We start from the raw sequence: 24,378 nt of genomic DNA, 5'->3' as shown, positions 1-24,378 counted from the left end.
TCATCGCTGTAGGTGGGGAGCGTGCAGCAGGCCCAGGCGGGGAGGGGAAAGGTCTGAGCTTCAGTTGGACGCAGAGTTTTACTTCTGGTCCAGAACTGGACACTGTAATTTTGAATTGAGACTGCGTTTGAGACTTGAGACTTTTATCACGCAAGAGTAAGCTGTTGAGCTACACAGCCTGCTGGAGACGTGGGCCAAGGGACAGCGGGAGATGAAATAAAGCTGCATATTGATTCTACCTCCCAGCACACTAGTGGCTTCCTAACTCACGTGCTGTCATGAGGGTCCCATGAAGTGAGAGCCACAGCGTTGCATAGTTCAGGACCAGGTTTATTGCACAAACCTGGGGCGGGGAGGGGGTGGGGAGGGATGATTGGTGTTACTTCTGGGGACAGATTGATAACTTACTGATCAGCTGATTTTTTGAAAAAACGAAACTCTGGAAGTCAACTCTCAGATGGTTCAGCAGACCACTCTTTCTGAAATCCTGGTGTCCCTCTACAGAGTGAACAGGTGTGAGGTCTCTTTTTCAACTCACCTGGCTCATGGGTCAAAAGAACTTGGGGAGTGCCACCTTGGGAAGCCTCTTGACCCTTTTGCCTCTGTCTTCCAGGAGATGCAAGCGCAGTCATTAAATATGACATCCAGAGCTGGGCTAACGAAGCCAAGGGAGTTGTAAGGAACTGGCTCCTGGGTGGAAGTCCTCTGGGGGTCCTGCCTCTCCCAGCCCTGCCTGAGCAAGAGAGGACTGGAGCTCTGCAGCCTCCCCTCGCCTGGAGGGTGGTGGCAGTGACTCCTCAAATCTTTACCTTCCTCCCTGCTTTCTAGTCTCGGCCTCCTTCAATGGCAGCCTCAAATGTACCCAGTGTCACGGAGCCTCTGGGGATAGACGGGGTAGAGGGGAATGTGGGGAGACGGAAGAGAGACAAAAGATTCTTTTCCTTTTTTTTTTCCTTTTTTCCTTTTTTTTAACAGGTGTTTAGGAAATCAATTAGAGCAAATAATCAGCGAGCTGTCTGAGTCTCTATTTTATTTGGTGCATGCCAGGTCTGCTGGAAAAGAGGGGAATTTTAAATAATTTTGGACTTATAACTGATGTAATTAGGTGCTCAGTGAACACTTAGCATCGAGCTGTGCTTATTAAAATTACTGTTTTAATCAGACCGTTGCTGGAGAATCATTAATAATACAATGGCTTGGTTCCCTGGAACTCTAATTAGACCTGGACTTCTACGCACCTGAGCGTAATCTGGCTCCGTCTGGAACCGCACCACGGGTGATACATTACCATTTCAGGGCATGTGGGGATGGAGCATCAATACCGCTATTTAGAGACTGCCTGAATGCTTTATTTTGGAATGTGAGAGTTTGTTAGGGGGGCACCGATGCTGAATGGTGGAGATGGAAGTAAAGGGGGTCAGCCAAGGGCGTGGGGTTGGAGGTCTTCAGGAAGGAAAGGCAGAACATACTTTTCCGGCTGCTGCAGGCTAGACCTGCCTTATGCATTGTTCTGCAGGGCAAGAACCAAGCCAGAATGTCACAGACCCAGCTAACGGCCGTGTCCTGGGATGCTCTGCCTTCACATGGGCTGGCCCCCCATCCAAACCAAACATATGTCCTGAGGGGGACAGCTTTAGTCCCTGCCAAGCCACTGCACATCAGAAACCTAATGGATCGTTCCCTAAGCAACAACTAAAGGTTAGTCTGGTGAAGGGCAAGGGACACTTCTTAATTTTCTTGTCCTGCACTTTGTGTCACCCTAGAGAGAGACCATGAGATGGGCTGAGTTTTTCCAGAACTTTCTAATCCTCAGAGACATTTTTGTGGGTCACTAGGTCCTGAGCTGAAGGGAGGCTGAGTGGCTGTGTTTGGATCCCACAAGACGCCTAGCTGAGCTGGTGTTTGGGGAGAGCGGTCAGTGTCCCGGCTCATGGCCCTGAGCACAGAACTCTGGTTTCTCTGCTCCTTCAGCTGGTGGCTCAGGGTGTCAACAGCACCGATTTGGCCCCACTGGGGGCAGAATCCTCAGATAGATGTCACAGGGGTGGCCCAAAGCAAAGGAGATGGAAACACGACGCTCCCTGCTAGAGTTTGCTAACTAGTTGGAAGGACATGACAAAGATGAGAAAAAAAGATTTAGGACACTTAAAAGGCAGATACCGAGAAGTGAAAATTGAGCTGGAGGCAGACGAGGGCACGTGGAGTTAAGTGGTGATGGGATTAATCAGAGACAGGGTACAGGCCTCTGAAGGAAGACACTGGGGGCCAGACTTCATCTGCTGAGGCGTGGGGAAGGGGAGGCTACAGTCTTTGTGTCCCTCATTAAGCATTCTTCTGGCTGCTACCAGAGGCCTCGAGACAACAGGATCAAGCTCTCTGAGGCTCCCTTTCTGGGCCACCTCCAGCCAATAGAGCACTTTGTTGCAATTTGAAAAAGGGCCCCCTCCAGGCGCATGGCTTGGTAAGATGAGGGAGGACTCGGTTTCAGCTTCCACTTGGCCTTTAGTCAGATGCCTTTGTGCAGTACACAACCTGAACCACCATATCTGGTGGCCCTGATGCCCAAAGTTTCTAGGGAAATAGGGAGTTTAAATGTGTAGTGTGGGTCCACTGGAGTTCTAGCCTAGCTGAGCCAGAGACAGAATATTTTTAAGTGCTAAACATTGTGCCTCTTGTAAGCCCTGTAGGGGGTTAGGGGGTACAGAGAAGGTGGGAGTTGAGTGTGGGTTCAGGAGCAGGGGAGGCTCCACGGAGAGGGTGGGACCTGAGGAGGGGCAGGGTGAAGTGCCCTGGGCAAGGAAACGTAAGCCAAAGCAGAGAGAATGAGCTTTGGGGTGTGCTCTGCGGACAGCGAAAGACACAGTAAGGGATGTCCCCACTCAGATTTCTTTTCCTAGTGATTCCTTGAGAGTAGGCATTTTAAATAAGAATCAAAAAAGGAAACAACTCTGGGCCTCCTTCAAGGAAGCATAGCCCAGTGGAAGAATCTGTCTACAAACCAACAACTCTGGGAGAGAGGGAGATTTCCATCACAGGGGGACTCCAAGCAGAGGCTCAGGGTCCACGATGAGTGACAGGAGCCCCTCTAACTTCAGATCGTCTCAGGAGAGAGACCTGGCAGGCTCCTCACGCCTTCCTGGACTCTCTAGAACCTCTCATCCCAGGGGGATCGATACATATAGAAGGGGGGCGGGTGGGGAAGACCCCTCGTACTTTGGAAACAAATGGCTAGGCCTCAACTCAAGAATTCTCGTTCTTCTGAAAAAAGAATACTATGAGTGATAGCCCCCTGACACACACATGCCCCATCACTCCACAAGCACATGCTCCTACCCAAACACAGCCATGAACACAAACACACACTCATACCATACACTCACATTCCACACCAACACGCTGACACCACACACACTTCACACGTACTCAAATCACACGCTCACACTGATAGTCCATACATGTCACACACACTCATAAGACGCAGACGCTGCTAACACACTCATCGCTTCCTCCAGCCCCCTGCCTGCACATAATTGTGAGAAGAAAAGAGCCATCAGGAGCTGTCTCCCTCTGACTTGTAGTGAAGAAGGATTAGGGCTGCCCAAGATTAAACAGAGGAGTTAAAAATGACAAACAGACTTCCAAACAGGATTAGAGTCTTAATGAAAACCATAATGAATGGAAGAGCCACACAGATATCACCCATAAATGGCCATAAATATCAGGCCAACAGATGAGATCTTAGATATTGCCGTTTTGAACCCCATCAAATTACTTCTATTATAATTCATCAATAAATAACCAAGCCCAGCCTCATATTTAAGGTCTTATCATGCTTTGGAGAATAGGCTCTGAGGCCAGACAGACCTGGGTTTGAATTCTGGTTCTGCCCATGACAAGCTGGGGCAGGTTCATGAGAAGAGTCTCAGTTTCTTCATCTTTAAAATGTGGATAATTATCCCCCTAATAGAGATGTTGTGGAGATTAAATTAAGCCCTGGACAGCTCTAATAACAATTTATAATAATTTTAATAATTTATTATTACAGTTATGATTGATTTTCACTAGCTCTTGTTCCCTCCCTTTTCAGCTTCCTGGGGTCCAGGAAAGCCCAATGGCTAGTGGGATCAGTAGAGAGAGAAGGAAAAAATAGAAGGGAGATAGAAGCAATAGGAAACAGCAGGAGAGGGGCCGGCCCGGTGGCGCAGCGGTTAAGTGCGCACGTTCCGCTTCGGCAGCCTGGGATTTGCCGGTCCGCATCCCGGGTGCGGACATGGCACCGCTTGGCATGACATACTGTGGCAGGCGTCCCACATATAAAGTAGAGGAAGATGGGCATGGATGTTAGCTCAGGGCCAGTCTTCCTCAGCAAAAAGAGGAGGATTGGCAGCAGTTAGCTCATGGCTAATTTTCCTCAAAAAAAAAAAAAAAAAAAGGGAAGAGCAGGGAGAAGACAGGAAAAGGAAGAGAAAATGAAAAGAAGGAGAGCAGGTCCCCTCAGATGCCACACACTGGCCTCCTCCCTCGTGGGACGCCTGTGCCTTCTTGGGTGGTGGTCACCGGGGAAGGAGAGGTTATGGAGTAGCCGCACAATTATCGCCCAGCCTTCCTAAGATTTGTTTTTAAATAAGAGCTTTTTTGAGATATACTTCACATATCATAAAATTCACCCACTTAAAGTGTAAAATTCAATAGTTTTTAGTATATTCACAGACTTGTGCAACCATTGCCACAATTAATTTCAGAACATTTTCTTCACCCCAAAAAGAAACCCCACATCCATTATCAGTCACTTCCCATTCCCCCCGGCCACCCACTATGCCCTGCCAACTGCTCCAGCCCTAGGCAATGACCAATCGACCCTCTGTCTCTATGGATTTGCCTATTCTGGACATTTCATACAAACGGAAGCATACAATATGTGGTCGGTCTTCTGCGGTTGGCTTCTTTCACTTAGCATTATGTTTCCAAGGTTCATCCATGTTGTAGCACATATTAGTAACTTCCTAAACGTCTTAATTCAAAGCCAAGAAGGTGAAGGAACAGAACTTAACATACTCACACATAAGCAAGCATCATAATGGAAACTGGCCAATTGTTTGCCCCCAGAAATCTCACTGAAACAAGGTTAGTCACCAAGTTATAGATCTAGAGATCAGGCAGATGAAATCTTCATTTTGGGGGAAACCAAAATGCAGTAAAACGATGCGTTTTTCAAGTGTGTGCTTTTTGAACCCTCCACACACTTCTCATGAACAAAGGAAAACAAAACAGGTTCCCAATGTAAAAGTCTCCCGTCTATGGTTTTATAATTTAGATTTAATGGTAAGAGACAAATGAGAGTCTCTTGGTATTCTGTCCATATGTCTCTCTCTTACCTCTTAAAAGTGACAATTCCCAACTCTATTTTTACAATGTAAAAGGATGACTCTGCTCTAATGGTTAGCTGTCATTGTTTATGTTTAAGGTAATTTTATATGTTAAGACTGTAGCCTTAGGATGCAGGAAAGCGACACCGCTGGGCCAAAGGCAGTCCCTGAAGTAGGAGGGGTTTACAATCTGGACTGAAAAGGACCAGGCTCTTCATTGGACTCAGGAACCGTCAATCACCTTAGTTCTATGACTAAAGTGAGATGTGTCCCTTAGGGCAGGCCCCGAGAGCTTCAGGAGTGACACGGTATCTATTCTGTCCAGTTGACCCCAGAGAGAGAAAATATTTAAAGACTACGCTGTGTGTGCAGCTTCACTGTCTGTACTGATGCCGACCGCCGTTACCCATGGCCACTAGATGTTAGTCTAGGGCCACAGGTAAGGAAATTGCACTTCATGCAAAATAGAACCAGACATACCACTGACTGATATTGATGCTTCAGGCAAGTTCAACTAAAGACGGCTATGTGAGGCCGTCTTTCTTTCCTATAAATTCCAATATTGATTTAGCTTGAATCAGAGGGAGAGGAAACTGTCCACAGCCAGGCCAAGATAGTGCCGCAAGCTACATTGTCCTTAGATGCCAGGTATGGTGGCTGTGGCAGTGGCCACGGCTAAAGAACCAGGGAAGGACTCCGATAATGAGGAGTGACCGTGAAGTTCTGGGTACGATTCCCGGTCACTTCTTCTCTGGGCTATTCAGGGACCAGCATCTCCAGTGATCTTAACAGATACTGTGAGAGTCGCAGAACCAAATTCATTTTTAGAACTAAATTCATCTGAAAAGGAACAATAACTATACCAAATGGCCTGTCGTGTAGGGCCCTAGTCCATGAAACAAAACGATACAATGTTGCCACTCGAAAAAGGTCAAGCATTGTTTATGAACAATGACCAAAGAATCTCATTAAGTCCTGGCGCAGGAGGACGGTGCAAACAAATCTCACACATGTGAAATGCTCTGCATACCAGTGAGGTCTACCCTGGGAGCAGACTAACATTTTGGGTCTCCTGTGCCTACTCTGAGAAGTCCCCATGCTCCTTGGAGGGTTACTGTTCACTGTCTCTAGCATAAAGGACACGCTGGTCAGATTGACCCAGTGCTACAGTTCCTTCCTCTGTTGGAATTTACCCCTTCGTGCATCCTTGGCAAACTAATAGGTGATCCCAGGTGAGGGAAATAGGATTCTGGAAGAAGTGAGGTGACGAGCATTTTCTCCATTAATCTGGGCATGCTCCAATTTGCACTATGAGCATAAATTTGCATGCTGAATTCCAGAGGCTCCAACTCTAAGAATATTAGATAAAATAAAATTAATTCTTGTAATCCTCTGTGATCATTCAAACCCAATATTCTCAGTTTGGCACACAGAATACGTTTGCCTGCCTGCTTTTTTCTGTGCTTTCCTATTAAAATTATTTTCTCAGACACTGATTGAGTTCTGGCTGTACAATCGGCACTGGGAGGGGACGGGGTACCTCTGACCCACATCCGGTCCCCTAGTAGCTTAGAGCCTAATGGGGGAGGCACCAAATAGACAGACATTCACCATAAATGTGGTTTTTACCATAAAGTTAAAGAAGCTCAGAGAGCTTACCTCGTTCTGATTGGGATGATTTTAAGTCCTGTTGGGGGCATGCGGAGCAAGGACACATGCAGGCGGCAGCAAGCAGATGCTCTTGTCTTTCTACAAGTTCAAACTACCTGTATGGTTCTTTAACCTGTAATCTGTTTCCTCTCCTTCTAGGAAGGTTGTTAATGAGAGAGACAGCTCCTTGAGATGAGAGGGCTGAAGGCTGAGCCCAGCAGGCCTTGGAAACTTGGGAAAGTCCCAGAATTAACTGCCAGGTGGGCCTGGGACGGTGAGCGTGGCCAGGTCACGGCAGAGAGCAGGATGCCAGCTTAGCCTGCACAAATCTACTGGGCCCTGGGAAGCCATCTTGACACCAGGCGGTGGCTAGGTTCTTTCTGGCTCGTCCATGAGCTGATGCTTTTCCTGTGGTCCTGGAGACGGGATCAATCATGGAATACGTGGGCTTCCTATGCTTGGAGAAATCAAACAGACTCCCTGTGTACCTCTCTCTAGCGGTTAGTGAGTTAACGACCGCCAGGGCTCGTCCAGGACAATTAAAGATCTTTCTAAAAAGCTACTGTTTATCGAGTGTTTGCTGTGTGCTGGGCACCGTGCTCGGTGCTCTCCAGACATTACTTCGTTTAAACCCTGCAACAACCTGATGATGAAGTAGAGTCGATTATTATCAACAATTTTTCTAAGAGGAAACTGAGGGCTTAATGAGGTTAGATAATTTGGCGAAGGTCAATTTAGTAGACGGTGGAGCCAGGATCCCAGTGGCACTTAATAGAGCCCGCCCTTGCCCCATGCTGGCGGGCCTCCCACCAGCAAGCACGTCTCATGAGCCGGTCAGAGGCTGTGGCGTCCCCTGTGTGCGGTGCTGGGGGAGGCTCTGCTTTCCCTCTCTCCTCTGCTCCTCCCCTCCACTCCCCACCTCCACAGCACTCCTGGAAGGAAGCTCATGAGAAGAGATGAAGGCACACTGTGTCCTGGGCCCGGGGACAGGTGACCTTTCCAATTCAGCACCTTTATAAATCTTACCTAATGAAGTTAAGGGGAAAAAAGAATTAATGAATAAATGAAGGTTAAATCACTCCCTGCAGAAAATTGATGCTGACAGCGAGGGCCAAGAAGAGAGCTTGGAAAGAAAGGAGCTGACTTGTCCAAGAGGCTTTTAAAATTCCATTCCCCAAATTCAAGGGAGCTGGGAGGCTGGCCGATTCAGAGATGGGCCACGAAGGCTTTGGGAGGTCCAAGGCAGATGGCCTGAAGGCGATGGAGTAAGAAGCCATACTCTACCTTGGATAATGTTTTTTGGAAGCTGATTTGTGTATGATACACGTATGTGTGCATGAGCACACACTCACACACACACACACACACAGACATGCTGCATATACAATTAACTCCTGCACCCAATCAAGACACAGGTAGTATGGGCCTGCCTGGCTCATTCCTGGCCTCTTGGGACCTCTGTGGTATGTCTTCTTGTCAGCGCCTACTTGTTAGCCATCTCTGTCTCCTTGTCACCACTATGGTTGTCACTGCCCCCAACTGCTACCCCCACGCCCCCCGGGGCTGCACACCTCAGCCCAATTGGCTCAGAGAAGCTGTCGGTGAAGGCATGGCTGGGCTCAGGGAGGAAAGAGAAGAAAAGCAGAAATAGCTGCTGGCCATGGCAGGCTGGCCAGGCCAGGAGCTGGTGCAGCGAGTGGCAGAGGTTGAGGGGAAATGGAAGAAACTCCCAGGGGCAAACTCTGGAACAAGGGGCTGGTAGAAACACATGCTCTTCTGGGCAATGCTGCTGACTCAGTGAGTGACTCTGGGGCAGGTCAGTTGCTGGCTGAAATCTCACTTTAGCTCCTCAGTGAAATGGGCGCAGAAGAAGAGGCCCACAGAAGAGGATGAGCAGCAAAAACCCTCCCTGGCAGGAGCATCGAGCAAGAAAGATCAATAATGCTGGCTCTCTCTCCTCTCTGTGCCCACAGGTTTTTAAGAGTCTGATCATGAAGATAAGGAGGCTCAGAGGGCCCATCGTGTAGTGTGATGGGGCGTGGGAGGCAGGGAGCCAGTGCTGGGCTGGTGGAGGGGTGGGGATGATGTGGGTGGGCTGGAGAGGAGGGAGGCAGAGAGACCCGGAGCAAAGAGCTGACTAGATCAACCAGTAAATAAAAGGTCACAATGATTTTTCCAGGCACCCAGGGAGAAGCAGACAGAGAGCTCTGCTGACAGCAGGAGCTGACAATTGGCAAATGAGCCTCTGCAGTTATCTGTTTCCCTTCCTTATTCTTGTCTCATAAGACAGAGACTAGAAATAGATGCAACTGGCAGATGACTTAAGGATGAAAAATGAGCAACACGTTCGTGGTTGGGGGCTCAGTGGCAGTGCAACAGGGAGCTCCTGAGAGAACAGAGAGGAGGAACAGGGCTTAGCGGGAGCCATGTCTGGGGTCTGGCTCTCGCTCTGTCCCAGGCACTTTGCAGGGATTAGTCATTTAGTCATCTCAGCAACCCTATAAGGCAGGATTACTGTTATCCCCACTTTACAGAACAGAAAACTGAGGCTTTAGAGAGGACAAGCCAGGCACTACTGAAGAGTGGCAGAGCCAAGATTTGAATACGGGCTTAACTGCCTCCAACGATGAGCTCCTCATGCTATCCCACGATGCCTCCTTTCCAACCGTTCTCCTTTCTCGTCACCCTCCTTCCCTTCCCTGAGCTCCTAGTAAGGGCCAAACACTGTACGATCTCTTGGGGAGACAGAGGCAGCCCAGATAGCCATGGTCTCTGCTACCAATAAATGTTGAAATGACCAAATGAATGAACAAAACGGGTTCACCCTCTTTCTTTTCCTCTTCCTATAAACCTGAGCTGGGTGGAGGTTTTCCTTGCTGTACAGAGAAGTGGCCGTCCTGAAGGCAACTGGCCTGATCACAAGGGGCCTCGGAGGTGGGCTCTGCCTGGCCCTGGCATCCTTTTTCTTGACTGTGCTGCTTAGATCCATGGCCTGTCCAAGGGACCTGCTGGGGGGCTTGTGCCAGAGAAGGGGAAGCATCAGGAGCTGGGGGCAGGTTTGCTTTCTCCCAGGTTCTATGCTGCAGCCGCAGGAGCCCGGGGAGCCTGAAGCCCCTTCTTTCTGGGCCAAGGCTCCTCCCATCCTTGTAAGGGCAGGTGGGTTGAGCCCCCGTGAAGGCTGCTCCCCTGTGTGCTATGGATATTCTCCAAAGATTGATCCTTCCGAACTCTTGCTTTCAGCTCCAACATCAAATTTGTTGATAAATTAGGGAAGATTCCCTAAATATGCTGAACTCTTCATGCCTCCATGCCTTCCTTCACTTGAGAAATACTCCTTTGCTTTTTATTCCACTTGGTGAACCCTTCCCCTTTCATGAATTCACCTAGAGCATCGCCTCCTCCAGGAAGCCTTCCTTGACTCACCGTCTCTTTTGGGTAGCATCCTCTCATGCATCCCCAGCACTCTGCATACTGTATTGTAATACCGTTTTCCTGGTGTATGTGTGATTTTGTGAGGATGAGCTCTGTGCACACAATAGGTCCTCAAAGGTCGTTTGATGGATTACTCAGTGGCTGAGTGGTTCCATAAGACATTTTCTTGGCTCTGTCCATTTTTCTCTTTCCAATCTTCCTTCCGCCTGACTCTCATCTCTGCCCATCTCCCTTTCCTCATCATTAAACATTACTTGAGGGACAGAGGCTGAACCCAGACTGTTTGCTAAGCCACCAGCAGCTGATGACACAGCCAGTTCTCCCTCCACCCGGTGCAAATTTCAAACCCCAACCTGTTTGCAGAGGTGGGGAGTGGGGATGACCCGGAGCGGGAGTGAGGAAGGTTACTCCACGCAGAGTGGCAAAGGCTCGGGGAATTTAACTGTGCGGCATGTGGCATGCAAACTATGAAGTGGAGACTGGCTGACCTGCTGGGTCCCTGAGCCGGGCAGGCCACAGAAAGATCAAAGGGCCAGCTGGAAAAATGCAGCCAAGCGGGACTCTGAAAACAGAGCAAGCTGTGAGGAGAAGGAGCCGGGCCCTGCTTTTCCCCCAGTGAGCACAGCCCTGCCCTGTGGCATGAAAGAGCTGTGTTACAGTAGACGTCCTTCTACACCCCCAGAACACACAGGAACGCTTGCTCTCCTCTCACTCGCCCCCCTACAACCCTGTTCTCACAGGCGCACGCACACCCAGACCCAGGTCAGCCTCCAGGTTCTGTGCACACAGCCACTGCTCGAAACATATTCATGGCCAGAAGGAAGGCACCAAATGTCACGGCCACAGGGGGCACTCAAATACATTTTATCGATGGGGAAACTGAGGCTCCTGTTGGCCTTCACTCAAATGCACTGAGGAGCCTATCTGATGACTAACCAATGGCAGAATCCTAACTTAGCACTCCCCCACCACTCTCTTACCACCCCCCCACCCCGTCATCCCTCCGCTTCCCTCCCCTCCCCAGCTCCCTGGCAGCTCAAAGTTGGATTCTCAGTTTCATCCCTTGGACCAGTCCCCAGAGAGAAACTTTGTCCGAGGGCAGCAGGTGGGAGCAGCTGGCCAGAATTCACAGGCACGGAGGAAAAGCCCCCCAGTATTTCTGCAAACCAGCACAGCTGGTCGCTCCTGGCTGAGGAGCTCAGAGGACTTTCTCTGGAGAAGGCGGTCGGTGGTGAGCTTCCCACCTCATGGGAACCCTGCGTTCCCGGAGCTTCTCCTGGATAAAAGGCCTGAGCCGTTCGTGTGAGAAACCAGCTGAAGTGGAGACCAGCTCCTTTCCCGTCCTGCATGGGCACCCAGGACCCCGACCCACACAGGAAGGAGCCTCCTCAAGTTGCCTAATGCCCAGTGCCCACCTCCCACCCTCTCTGGGGGAAACGAGGTAGCACAGCCCCTCAGGACTTCTAACCGTGCTTCTTTCTTAGGGTCCACTGACTGCCCCGTTCTCCCTCCCCCTTCCCTGCCGCCTGGTGCATCTCTCGGCACCTCTGAAGCTGTATCTTCACATCAGAGCAACTGTCCCAGTCATCAGTGGATGGAGATAACTTTTCATGACGGCTCCTCTGATGTTGCCATCTTTTGTGTTGATCAAAACAACAAAACGAATCAGTCTCTCGGCTTCTGATTGAAGCCTAATTGGAAATCCAAAGTGGCACTAACCATTATGGTCTAAATAAAACACATTCAATTACAGACACTCAACGCAGGGAGCTTGAGGGAGAGCTCCGGAAAGGCGTTACAAAGCAGGCTGCAGAGTTCTGGGGCGCCAACACGGGGCCCCTGCATTTGGCTGGATAAGACTCAAGATGGCAAGTCCAGAAAGCGTTCTAGAGCCTAAGAACCCCTGGTTAAGGGCCAGCGATTGAGCCAGCACCGGTTTGCCTGGTTCACACTTGGAGTTGCACCAGGAAGGCTGAACCGCACACCTCTCACGTGCTCCGCGCTTGCCCTCCTTGCAAAGGTTTTCCTTCACCAGACAGGCCGCGTTGTGGATGGGGGTGGAGATGTGCCGAGGAGTCATGACATCACCCACTGGGGTCCCGGAACAGGCCTCCTCGGTGGTGGAGGGAAGGCGGGCGGGGCAGGAGCTTTGCCACCACACGGACCTGCGCCTCAATCCCAGCCCTGTCTCCCAGGAGTCCTATGAACGGCCTGCCTTGGGTCTCCTAAGCTTGCTGAGCCTTCCTCACATGTCAAATGGGTTGTGCTAGGGAGTCAAGATAAGGCTCGGGAGGCCCCGGCCTGCTGCACAGGATGAATAGCTGTAGTAACTTCCCGGGGCTCTGTGCTCCCTCTCCTTCCACTCTGACCACCCCAGACATTTCCTGGGGCTGCTCACGTAGGCCCAGGGCGGTGCTCACCACCCTTTATTGGTATTCTAAACAAACTGCGCACTGCTCCAGTCTCTTTGGGAGTGTTAACTGAAGAGCCATGAGTCTGTGCTGGTCCCCTGGAGCCTTGAAAGCCGCCTCTGAACCCTGTCCTGAATCTGGAGCCCAGAGGAGAGGGAGCAGCGGGGGAGGTACCCTCTGCACCACGCGGCCGCCAGGGGGCGCCGTGTCAAGAAGCCTGAGGGGTGGATTCCACTTCAGAAGTGTGGGGTCAAGTCCCAGCCCTGCGGTTTGCCAGCCTGGTGGCCCTGGGCAAATTACTTAGCTGGACTGAATTCAGTTTTCTTATCTGTAAAAAGGGCAGGGACAATACTACTTATCTCACGGTTTGTGGGATTAGCTGAGGTCATGTTTGTAAACTAAAAGAAGAAAAACACAAACTAAGTGTTAGATTTCAACACTTAAAGTAAATCGGAGAGGAAGGCAGGGGAGTTAAATTTCTTTTTTAGGTGTGGCTCTATGCAGAGCACAATCTGCAGGGCGTGGCCTGGTGATTATGAATGGAGGCACAGCCGTGAAAATATAATTACTATGACTAACATTTACTAAGCAGGTAATAATATGTGCCAGAGACTTTTCAGCATGCTTTTTATGTATTAATTCATTTAATTTAATCCTCAAGCAGATGTCATAATTATGCCCATTTTACAGATAAGGAAACTGAAGCACAGAGAGGTAAAGCAACTTGCCCAAGGTCACGCAGCAATAAATGGTGTTGTCAGGGCTTGAACCTAGGCAGGCAGAGTCTAGAGCTCATGTTCTTCATGGGGCAGAAAACTGTCTATCACCGTCAATCATTATCTGCTTCTTCACACTCTGGCTTGGAAGATCCTCCCTTCTGCCTCAGGTCTCCTGTCATCTATAAAATAAAGGTCTACTCTTCACCAGATTATCTCTAAGGTTCAACCAGCTCTGGGTTGCTATGTCAGGGACAGGGTGAGTCCTCTGAGTGAGCCCAAGTATGGAGCGACAAGGACAGGTCTCTCCCTGGTTGGTACGAGTTACTTCAATCATCAAGCACATTGTGTATCTCTGCTACAACACCGCTCAATTTATATTGTAATTTATCTACACATTATTCTTTCCCTCCCGAATGTGACCTCCCTGAGGGCAGGGGTTCTATTTTCTTTATCTCTGCATAAAAGCACATTTAGCAGTGCTGTTGTTGCATTGAAAGGAGCAGAAGGAAATCAAAAGGTAGCTACCATCAGGGCAGCCCTATTTCTAAGATGTTTGCTGGAATATTAGTTAGATAGACTGCCCTATCTACATCTGCATATGCAAATGACTTGTCAGTGGACAGCTCGATGCATTATACATGGTAGACACTTAACGGTCTGTTGAATGAATGAGTGGATGTATGCAAATGATATGCAAATCTTTCCCTGTTTTAATTTGACCCTTGGGAACATCTTCAGGGACTCTCTTGGGCCCAGGTTGTTTTTAACTTTTTTTAATTGAAAGTCTTTACACACAACTAGTTTTCTTTCTTGCCTGTGCTGCTTGAAGCTGTTGTCAAGTTGGGAAAAGAATGCCGGGCTGGATCAGGTTCATTAGGATTAATTCTGGTTCTTCTGGTAGTTCAGAGGACGACCAGGGCACGTGACTCCCCTCTCTGGGCGTCAGTTTCCTGATCTTTAAAATAAGGGGAGAGTCTCCTTCTGGGACTGGGGCACTGTGATTCCCATCTCTCAGTCACAGGATCTTCATTCTGGGCAGTCAGAGTCAGCATTCAGTAATACCTCCTAGACGGAGAAATCAAATCCCTGGCCAAGGATTAGAGAACAAGTCTCTAGCCCTCTGCCCATTTGGAGAAATCAGTTTTTTTGGCACCAGTTCTCCCAGCCTGGGCATTATGTTCAATCATCTCTTTCCAAACCAAAGGATTTTAAAATAAGAGGCTGGAGTTTTCTCTCTTAAATACAACAAGCCAAGCGTCTGATTAATATGGTGGGTTTGCATTTCCTTTCCGTCATGTGAAAATATTTATAAAAAATGCTCCAATGAGAATGTTAATAGCCAGGGAATCAGTTCTGTGTCAGCCTCTTTGTTCCCTGACATTTGAAATGGGGGGGAAGAAAAAGAAGGAAAAAATCAAAACTCAGGCTTGGGCTGGTCACAGTTCCAGTGCCTCCTCCCCCAGGAGGCAGGATTCCGCCCCTCCCTGGGGAAAGGCACTGAGTTGAGCCCTCAGCTCCTGGGCCACACTGGGGTCTCCCGTCCTTAACCAGAAACACATGTGCATCAAAGGCTTGGATTGAAAGTGACACGTTTGAAAACAAAAGTACAGCAGAAATTCGCTTATCCTCACTTTCCTAATCTGCAAACTCTGTAATTCTTCCCAAAAGTCCCTCAGGCTCTGCTCCAGCCCCTGCCTCTCACATTCCCTCCTCCCCCACCGTGGCTCAGCCCAGGCCTCCCAGCCCAGGCAGAAGGGAGGGCTCCTGTTACTGCGACTTCCACCGCCTTGTAAAAATACACCTTGGCACGCTCTGCCTGCGCCCTGGGAAGCCTTATCGCCTGGACTAAACAAATGTGCACAATCAAAATAATAGTCTGAGATGTCAAAATAAATGAGCAGAGGACATCTGGAAGTGTGGTTCCCCACGTTTTTTTCTTCCCTTCTCCAAGTCTTTAGATGCCTTAGGGGCTTGGCACTTCAGTGGCTTTGGCCACAGGCAGGAGGCTTAATATTCTCGCATCACAATTGGCCCTTTGAAAATGCTTCTTATTTTTGCTTCTAGATTCAGGTTTGCCATTGACGGGCCTTCCCCCAAACCAAAGAAATTAACATTAGTTCTCTGGTAAAGCCGGCGGGACACGGCTGGGATGGCATGCTAGAGGGGTCTGGTCTGTCCTTCCATCCTTCCTACCCACCTGCACAGGGTCTTAAACCAACGCAAGGAGCTGGGGAGTGGAGGTGTCTCTCCTGCACGTGAGACCTTCAGAGAAGGGTAGCTACACAATCTTTCCAAATAATTTTTGTTTCTAATAACTCCAGGCCCAAGTTCTTCTTGCCCCAACTCTCTTAAATTACTTCAGGCAGGGGTGGTTAAAAAGTCAGTTTCCTATAATCCATCGGGGTGAAGTCCCATTGTCCTGCATCCTGAAGGTGGACCACGAGCAGGACCCCCTTGTGAGCGGCCTGATGCAATATTGCCACAGAGAGACTGCCCAAGAGAATGCTTTAAAGCCACAAGCCACTGTCTGGGCACTTCCTGGGCTGTGTGATCCTGGTCCTGATGGATTCCCTTAAAGGCTTCTTAGAAGCATTTTCAGAGCTCACAGACATTTGATGTGGGCCTCATTTAGGACTCAACGTGCCTTTAGCAAATCCGCAGCAAGCTTTAAAGCTACTGGCATTTCCTGTGAGTTTTGGAAAACCACACCACTTCTGATGACTCTGGACTTGGGCGTTGGGTGTTGCACAATGCTGAAAGGGCAGCCAACCTGCCTGATGCTCTGTGAGCCTCATATTTCCCATCTGGGGTCAGCATGGATGATCTCTGAGGTCCTTACCAGCTCTGATGCTCTTTGGTTCATGACCCTGGGAGATAGGAAACCATGTATTTATCTTCCCTGAGCCTTGTTTCTCAAAGTGTTCTCATGGGCCACACGCATCAGAATTGCCTGGGGTGACTGGCAGTAGAGAAGTGAAGAGGCAGGTAAAAGAGAGAACCATGCGACTTCTAAGGCTAAGTCATAAAAAAGGCAATAACATTTTTACCTTATTTGTGGGAATACTCACCTCTTGGACCCCTGAGCTGTCATGTCTGCCATGAGCTGCCATGTTCAAGAAGTCTGAGCTTTTTTTTTTTTTTTTTGAGGAAGATTAGCTCTGAGCTAACTGCTGCCAATCCTCCTCTTTTTGCTGAGGAAGACTGGCCCTGAGCTAACATCCATGCCCATCTTCCTTTACTTTATATGTGGGATGCCTTCCACAGCATGGTGTGCCAAGCGGTGCCATGTCTGCACCTGGGATCCGAACCAGCAAACCCCAGGCCGCTGAGAAGCGGAATGTGCGAACTTAACCGCTGCGCCACCGGGCCAGCTCCAAGTCTGACTTTCTTGAGGCTACCATGTTGTGAGGAAGCCCAAGACACACGGAAAGGCCTTGTCTAAGGCACTCTGGTCAACAGTCCCAGCCGATCCCAGCCTTCTAGTTCCCAGGTGCTAGACATGTGAGAGGAGAAGTGTCCAGATGATTGTAGCCCCTAGTCACTCTAGTCACCTCAAGCCATTCATGTTATCCCAGCAGAGGCTCCAGATGTTGTAGAGAAGAGAGAAGCCCTCTTTGGTGCACCCTGTCTGAATTCCTGACTTACAAAGTTGGTGAGCATAATAAAATGGTTGTTTTATGCCCCTCAATTTTGAAGTGCTTTGTTACATAGCAATAAATGACTGGAATAGCGTGCTGACTACTGTCACATATAAGGGCATTCAGAACTGGGGTCTGAGTGTCCACTACAAGGCCCTTTCCAGCCCGCACTGGGAGGATGGGAGCCCCGTCTTTTGCAATGAGCTTGAGGCTTGGTTTACTCACCTGGAGAGGCCAGAAATGAAAAGCCCCATGGATAGACCCCTTCTGGCCAAGCGTCCACCCACGCAGCCAGATAGGGTCCTTGACGCCTGGAGGATGACCAGGGTTCAGGGTCCCCCTCCCTTCTCTCCACAGATGCCTGCAATACCAGCCTCCTGGGCCTCACGCACAGGCCCAGGGCTGCCTCCACATGTATCCAGGGGAGCAAGACTGTTTAGTCTGCTGGGCACATTCCTCGATTTTAAAAATAAATAGCAGATTATGAGCAACTCAGCCTGATGCTGTCATTCAGCCAGGCCAGAGGCTTCTGAGGTGTCCCGTGGGAGGGAACAGCAGGAATTGCAGGTTGGAGGTGTTTCCCTGAGACCGGGATCTCTGTCTCAGCCATAATTTATAATGGAGATGCTTCTAGTTCTCTCTGGTCAGAAGTTGTAATACTAATAACACTATGATAATGATAATAATCACTACCACTTATTGAAAGCACTATGTGTCAGACACAGCACTAGGTAATGTATGTATGCTCTCTCAATCCTCACAATAGTTAGCATTATTAATCCCATTATACAGATGAAGAAACTGAGGTTTAGAGAAGAGAATTAACTTTCTCAAAGCCATATGCCTAGTAAGTGGCTATGGATTGAGTGGAGGTCAGTCTGACTCCCATGCTCCAGCTCTTATCCACTAGGCTATATTGCCTCTCCAGGCCTGGAAATAGACAGCAGCATCCCATGCTCCCCACTGCGCCCCACCCGCCCCACCAGCCTTTTTGCTGTTCCCAAGGCCCTTTCCAGCCTGCACGGAGCCATTCTCCACTGTGACTCCCTTTTTCCATTTCACCCTTCGCTGGATCATTTTATGCCTCTATTCCCTCTGCTAATTCAAACTAATTAAAGTATAAAATAGACTAATTGCTTCCATCCCCTTACTCTTTTCCCATCTACCCTGAGTACAGCGTTATATTCCCTTTCTGGGAGTGGCCAGCCTGACAAGTTGGGTGGAAACTGGGGCTATCAAGTTTCTTTTCATCTTGTTGCTTGGCTTTTCACTTGGCTCATAGCCTGACTTTCCCGGACTCGCTGTCTGACTTCCATTAGACACCGAGGATATGGGAGCGACTTGTATTAACGCCCATAACATCTGTCGGTCGACTCGCTGTTGAGGAAGCTGGGGCAGGCTTTCTAGGGAAGAGCCAGGCATCTTATCAGTGGTGCACCTGGGCAATTAGCAGGATTGGGGAACCAGTTCCCAAATTTTCCCCTGGGACTGGCTGGCCTGAGATCTATTAACAGTATATTAACATCGACTTGTTAGGCAGTGGCACTAACGACCCGACACTTCTTACTAGTCCTATTTCTTAATTACATTTAATTAACTGAGAGAGAGAGAGAGAGCGAGAGAGCACACATGAGTTACACTGGATTGGTCTAGCTCTGTGGGGAGATGAAAACCTCTCTAGGCAGAACTTGAGACCAGAGCCTTGCCTCTGCTCTGCTGTCACGTGGCATCAAGGACACAGCAGGTGCCATGATTTGGGAGAGGGTGAGGGGGACAGAGAGACGAGAGTGGGGGATGAGGTGAAGGCAGGGATGAGAGTAGGAGGCCTAGAGATTTATTGTCAAGTGATGGGAAGCCCCATTGCCATGAGGTCTTATATGGTCTTAGCTCTTTCAGAGGACTCCAAAGTCTGAAATCACTGCCTCCAAACAAGAATACATGTATCCATAACCAGCCAGCATGTCTACCTTCTCTGCAGTGTTCACCTTCAGGGAAGAAGTTTGTATGAGCACACACAGCTTCATAAAACTCTCATTCAGAAAGTTCCTCTTTTAGTCTAACCTCAAGCCTGTGTACTGTGCTCCTGGAGATGGAGAAAAGTCTTGATCCCAAGACCTTAGACAAGTCTCTTTAAGAGCCAAAAGAGAATCTAGACTTAGATTTATTACCTCCATCTTTAAAGGGGAGGAAACTGAGTCTCTGAGAAGCTAAGGGTCTAGGTCCCCCAGCTAGTTACTGGGGGGCCAGGACTAGAACATAGGCCCCCTGGCTCAGCCTGAGGCCCCCAGGCTGTGCCACACGGCCGCTTATCTTCCTTCTAATTACAACTCATAGCTGCCACTCTCCCGAGTGATGGAATCGTTAAGAGCTGGAAGGGGCCACAGAGAATCTGAACAATGAGTATCTGTGCAGAGTATAAGGCAGCATAAAAGAAATTACTCAATGATTGCCTCAGCCAAGCCTCACGTTGACCCTTATGAGACACACGGAGGTGAAGCGACTTGTCTGAGGCCATCTGGCTGTAAGATGTTGAGATGGGATCTGAGTCAGGACTTCGGACTGCAAAGACAACCCTCTTACCTCATGCAACATCTCTATTTTATAAGAGAGGAAATGGAAGCTGTGAGAGGGCCATACTTCCGGTTATAGCAAAAGCTGGACTAGAACCCAGGTCATCTGACGTCATTTTCATTGATTGTTCTCTTGCTACACATTCAACTGTTTCCTTAAGGAGGTCTGAGTTGTCTGTGAAGACTCTGTACTCATAGCTGCTTGGCCTCAGACAGATGGCCCTCCTGAGCTGTCCTTGGCCTTCATCTCTGGACCCAGCCCCTGGTGAAATCACCTGGCTACCTATTTCTACAGGATTTATGGCTCTCCAGGTGACAGGCCTCAGAGCTCCCCCACAAATCCCCCTTAGACTTTGCCGGCTGATCACAGATCCACTTGGCACAGAGAGCTCCCTTAACTAAGATCTTACCTTGATTACTATCTCGAGACAGCCCTGTGTCATTAAACCCAAATTCTTCCTATATCTGCTCAGCATGACTGGCTACTCCTGAACCCTTCTGTTTGGCGCAGATGTTCAAGAACTGGGCAGCCGACGTAGAAGATAAGGACGAAGGAGAGGATATTGAGATATAAGCTATGTGCACACTTGGTTAGTCAGAGCTGATGCTCTCAGAGGCGGCATCAGATACGGTTTCAAGAGGTCATTATATTCTCTGAAGGCCACTCATCAGCCTCCAGTCCTGACCCACCTTTCCCTTGGCTGCATTTTGAATGCAATTTCAGAAAGCATCCCATTTGGGGAAAAAACACGCAGCCAAAATATGTGCCTGAGCATCTTCTCAGTTCCACTGAGGTCTCACTGGTCAGTTCTATTTGCTGTTTCTGCTTTTCCACTTCACTGGGTGCAGAGAAGCCAGGAAAGAGCTCTTACCCAGCTCCCTGCTTGGTCCTCAGCCACACATCATCTCTTTTGAAAATATCATGTGTAATGTGTGTCTATCTGATCCCTCTGACCATTCGTCTATCCACCTATCGAGGTTGCCATCTATCCATCTATCCTACCTGTATATATTCCTGCAGAAGTGTCTGGAATGATGCTCACCAAATGTTCACATGGTGTTACATTTTAGGTAGTGGGGTTTGTAGACTTGTTTCCATTTTCTTTTCTGTATGTAGTCTTTGAATCTGTATGCTCAGCATCTACCATTTTTGTTTAAAAAATAACCTTTGTCTATAAACAAAGGAAAATAGGAAGAAAAACCAGAGCACTTATAGACTTCAATGTGACGATACAGATACCCAGGTATGCACTGGATTGTAAGCAACCTAAGGGTAGTGACCAAGTCCCATTCATTTGATGTTTTCCCAGTACGTTGTTCCCAATAAGTATGTGCCCAGAAATGTGTGTTTTTAGGACCCAGCGACTGTTTCATCAGAATGATAGGTCAGTGTTTATTTCCAAGACTGTCTTGCCCACTCTAGGTTAGGCAAAGCCTCCTCCAGCTCTACCAAATTCCCATCTGGACCTGTTTATGCCTCAACCGCAGGGGCCACAGGGGAGAAGGTAAAAAGAAAGGTGGGTTCAAGAGGATTTGGATGCAATTTGCATGCAATTAGCATATGATTTGTGTCATCTCTTCTCGAGAAGTAATTTTCATGTTAGAGCTGCATCACTGCTTCCCTTATGCTGTCATGTGCCCACTCACCTTTTCCTTCCTCCCTCCACTCATCCCTCATCCCTGGATTCAGAATCCTTCATTCAGAAAGAAAGGAGGGAAAGAGACCTCTGGGCAGGGTGATGCTGATCAAGGACACCTGGAATCTTCACAGAGTATTTGGAGAATGACACACGAGGTGGGAGGCACCTTGTGAAAGCTCGCTAGTCCTCCAGCCCAGCATCCTTGTCTAGCCTAAGTCCGTGTCCTCAGCACCAAGACAGATTCACAATCATTTTTCTCCTTCTTTGCTCTTTATCTTACTTACCATGTTGAGGTCAATGCCAAGACCACCGCTCCTGCTGAACAACTGGTGACCCCCTGACTGAATGGAAGGAACTAGCCTTTCCTAAGGTCTTTGCTTTGCTTTCTGCATCTCCATTGATTTGGTGAATGCTGTCTTCCCTGCTTCTTTCTCTTCTCCTTTACCATGGATCTCCCTGCATTTGCCTTCTCTCTGCTCACACATATTCAAAGCAAATACAATCCGGCAGAATAACTCTCCATCTGAGAGGGTGGGGGACCTGCTCAGTTGCTATCCAGCAGAGGGTAGAAGTCTATTTCTCGGGGCTCCTCACGTCTGCAGGCAGAGCTGCAGGTTCCCAGAGCTGGCCAGCTTCTACCCTGCATCAGTCTAAGACTCAGGCCAAGATTTTTATCTCCTTCCGGGGCCTTATCTTGGGCCTGTCTCTCCCAGGATCGGGCCCAGCCTGGAGGCCTGGATTATTTACACCTCTTTGGCTCCCTTGAGCAGCAGACTCTGTGGGCCCAGGAGCAGTAAATCTAACTTCTAATCACACCAAGCCGCTCCGTGCAGTCTGGCCCATTCTTGCGGGGCTGTTCATCACGCATCGAGACAGGGGCTGTGGCCCAGAGAGAGGCCTCCGGGAAGTGGCTGGCCCCAGTTACTTCTCTCTGGCTCCCCCAAAAGCCTCCAGGGATTCTGCCCGTCCCAAGATGCCTGAGCAGCAAGCCCAGAGGTCCCTCTTGTTAGATGGAACAGATTCTGAAGAAAGGTCACAGGTTATCAGTTCCTCCTGGGCTTTGCAAAGGAGGGATAGGTGTCAGCACTTACCTGTCTCTCAGACATGATGTACAGGTAGCGCTGATCAATGGAGAAGGCCATGTCCCGGAGGATTGGGCTCCCGTCCTTGAGCACGGAGACCATCTCATACTGAACCCCGCCATGGGGGGGACCATCGGCTCGAATCTGCGAAAGAAACAAGAGTGTCCTCAGCATCTGTACTCAGCAGTCCACTGCAGGTTAGCTGCCTCAGCCTAGAGCAGATAATTTACAGAACATAATCCCTCCACCCTACCCCCATTGCTACCCTGAAGCAGGCTAGGTTGCAAGGAAGATAGAGGTGCTCCTAAATTCAGACAGCCCAGTTTCCAACATGAGGAATCCTTTCCCAAGCGGTCTGCGTGTGCCGAGTTTTAGATTTCTGATAGTAGGTTTATCTGAGTGTACATATATGTATGCCCTTAGGTGTGATTTTGAATATCCCTACCTGGTTATTCTTGTGTGTGTGTATATATATTTATAGCACTGTGTGATGAGTGTATGTGCAAGTGAGTGTGTGCTTGTGCATACTTATTTATCTTTGGGGTAGGAGAGTCAACATTTACACACAGTGTTTCTGCCTCAGGCAGGTAAGGGAGAATGGTGGGACAATCACATAAACAAGCAAAAAGCTGGTCAGCAAAAGAGTCAAGATTTTAGGATCTCAGGAAGGTCTTTCTGCCCCCAAACGTTTTCCCCTGAATGTGTTCAAATCCACCTGGTGATTTTAGTGAGCCAGGAATCCCGGCTTAGTCTCTCAGAGCCCATCCCAGGATATTAAGTCAGAAAGGACTTGATGTCATCTAGTCCAGTGCTTCCCAGCCCTGGCTGCACATCAGAATCATCTGAGAAGTTAAAAAAAAAATGGATGCCAGGGCTTGCTCCATTCATCAGCATCGCTGTGGGTGGGGCCTAGGCATCTTCTTTGGGTACTGAACCTCCCCAGGGGAATCTAATGAGTGACCAGGCTCTAGAAGAACTGATGTGGTCCAGTGGTTCTCAAACCAGTGTGCCCTGAGATCACTTGGGGGGCCTGGTAAACGACATGGCTGAGCACACCCTCAGAGTTTCCGGTTCAGCGGGAATGAGGCCTCAGAATTTTCATTTCTAACAAATTCCCAGGTGATGCGGATGCTGCTAGTCTGGGGGTTTGAGAAATGCTAATCTAATCTAAGCTCTATATACAATACTGAGACTCTGTAGAGAGAAGTTCCTAAGGTCATACAAAAATTTGGTGGTCAGGAGCCCTTGATTTGAATGTGCTCCCACCCCTAGGCTTCTTGTTCCAACACAGCAGCTGCCTATTGACCAATATTCCCCGCCATGGTTCCTTTTCTTTGTCTTCTACCCATCTCTGAACCCCCTCTAGCTCAAGCCCCACTTCTCCATGAAGCCTTCCCCAATCTTTCCACCACATTAATTGCTCCTCACCCTGATGTCTTTTTTCCTACTGGACATTTTCTCCTAGGATTATAATCAATTGATTTGCTCATTGTATATGTACTAGCTAACATGTATTGACTACCTACGTAAGTTGTTTTCCAATTGTTTCACATGTGTAGAAGTTCATCAACATTTTGACGGCAGGGATGTGTTTTCTATTTCTCGTATAACCCTCTGAGGACTAGAATGAAGCTGGGAACATAGCTGGTGATGGATAAAAGGGAATGCTTGAGAAATGCCTGTTGAAAGGACATGAACTATGAACCAGCTGATAAAGTATCGTGGACTGTTTAGTGCTAAATCAAAGTGAGGTCAAGAGACAGTTCCTCTGAAAGATTTTAAGATTAAGGCTTCCCCTTTCTATTCCCCTTGATTTCTCTCTTATACTTCTAACCATCTCCTTCCCTCTGCCCATTTCTCCCATCCCACC

The 24,378-nt window shown here is 48.8% G+C and overlaps 1 protein-coding gene across 2 annotated transcripts in view; it reads right to left on the bottom strand.

The window, feature by feature from the left end:
• The window catches only part of PLXNA2 (plexin A2), a 213,034-nt gene that overhangs the window by 93,772 nt on the left and 94,884 nt on the right, over positions 1-24,378 (bottom strand). For both annotated transcript variants that reach the window (XM_070591167.1, XM_070591168.1), the window contains one exon: positions 22,518-22,652. In XM_070591167.1, coding sequence (XP_070447268.1) covers positions 22,518-22,652 — 135 coding nt within the window. The remainder of the gene's footprint in view (positions 1-22,517; positions 22,653-24,378) is intronic.

The sequence above is a fragment of the Equus przewalskii genome, chromosome 23 (genome assembly GCF_037783145.1).
Source record: "Equus przewalskii isolate Varuska chromosome 23, EquPr2, whole genome shotgun sequence".
Lineage (NCBI taxonomy): Eukaryota > Metazoa > Chordata > Mammalia > Perissodactyla > Equidae > Equus > Equus przewalskii.
The sequence above is the reverse complement of the archived record's forward strand: the minus strand, read 5'-3'. Positions and strand labels throughout refer to the sequence as shown.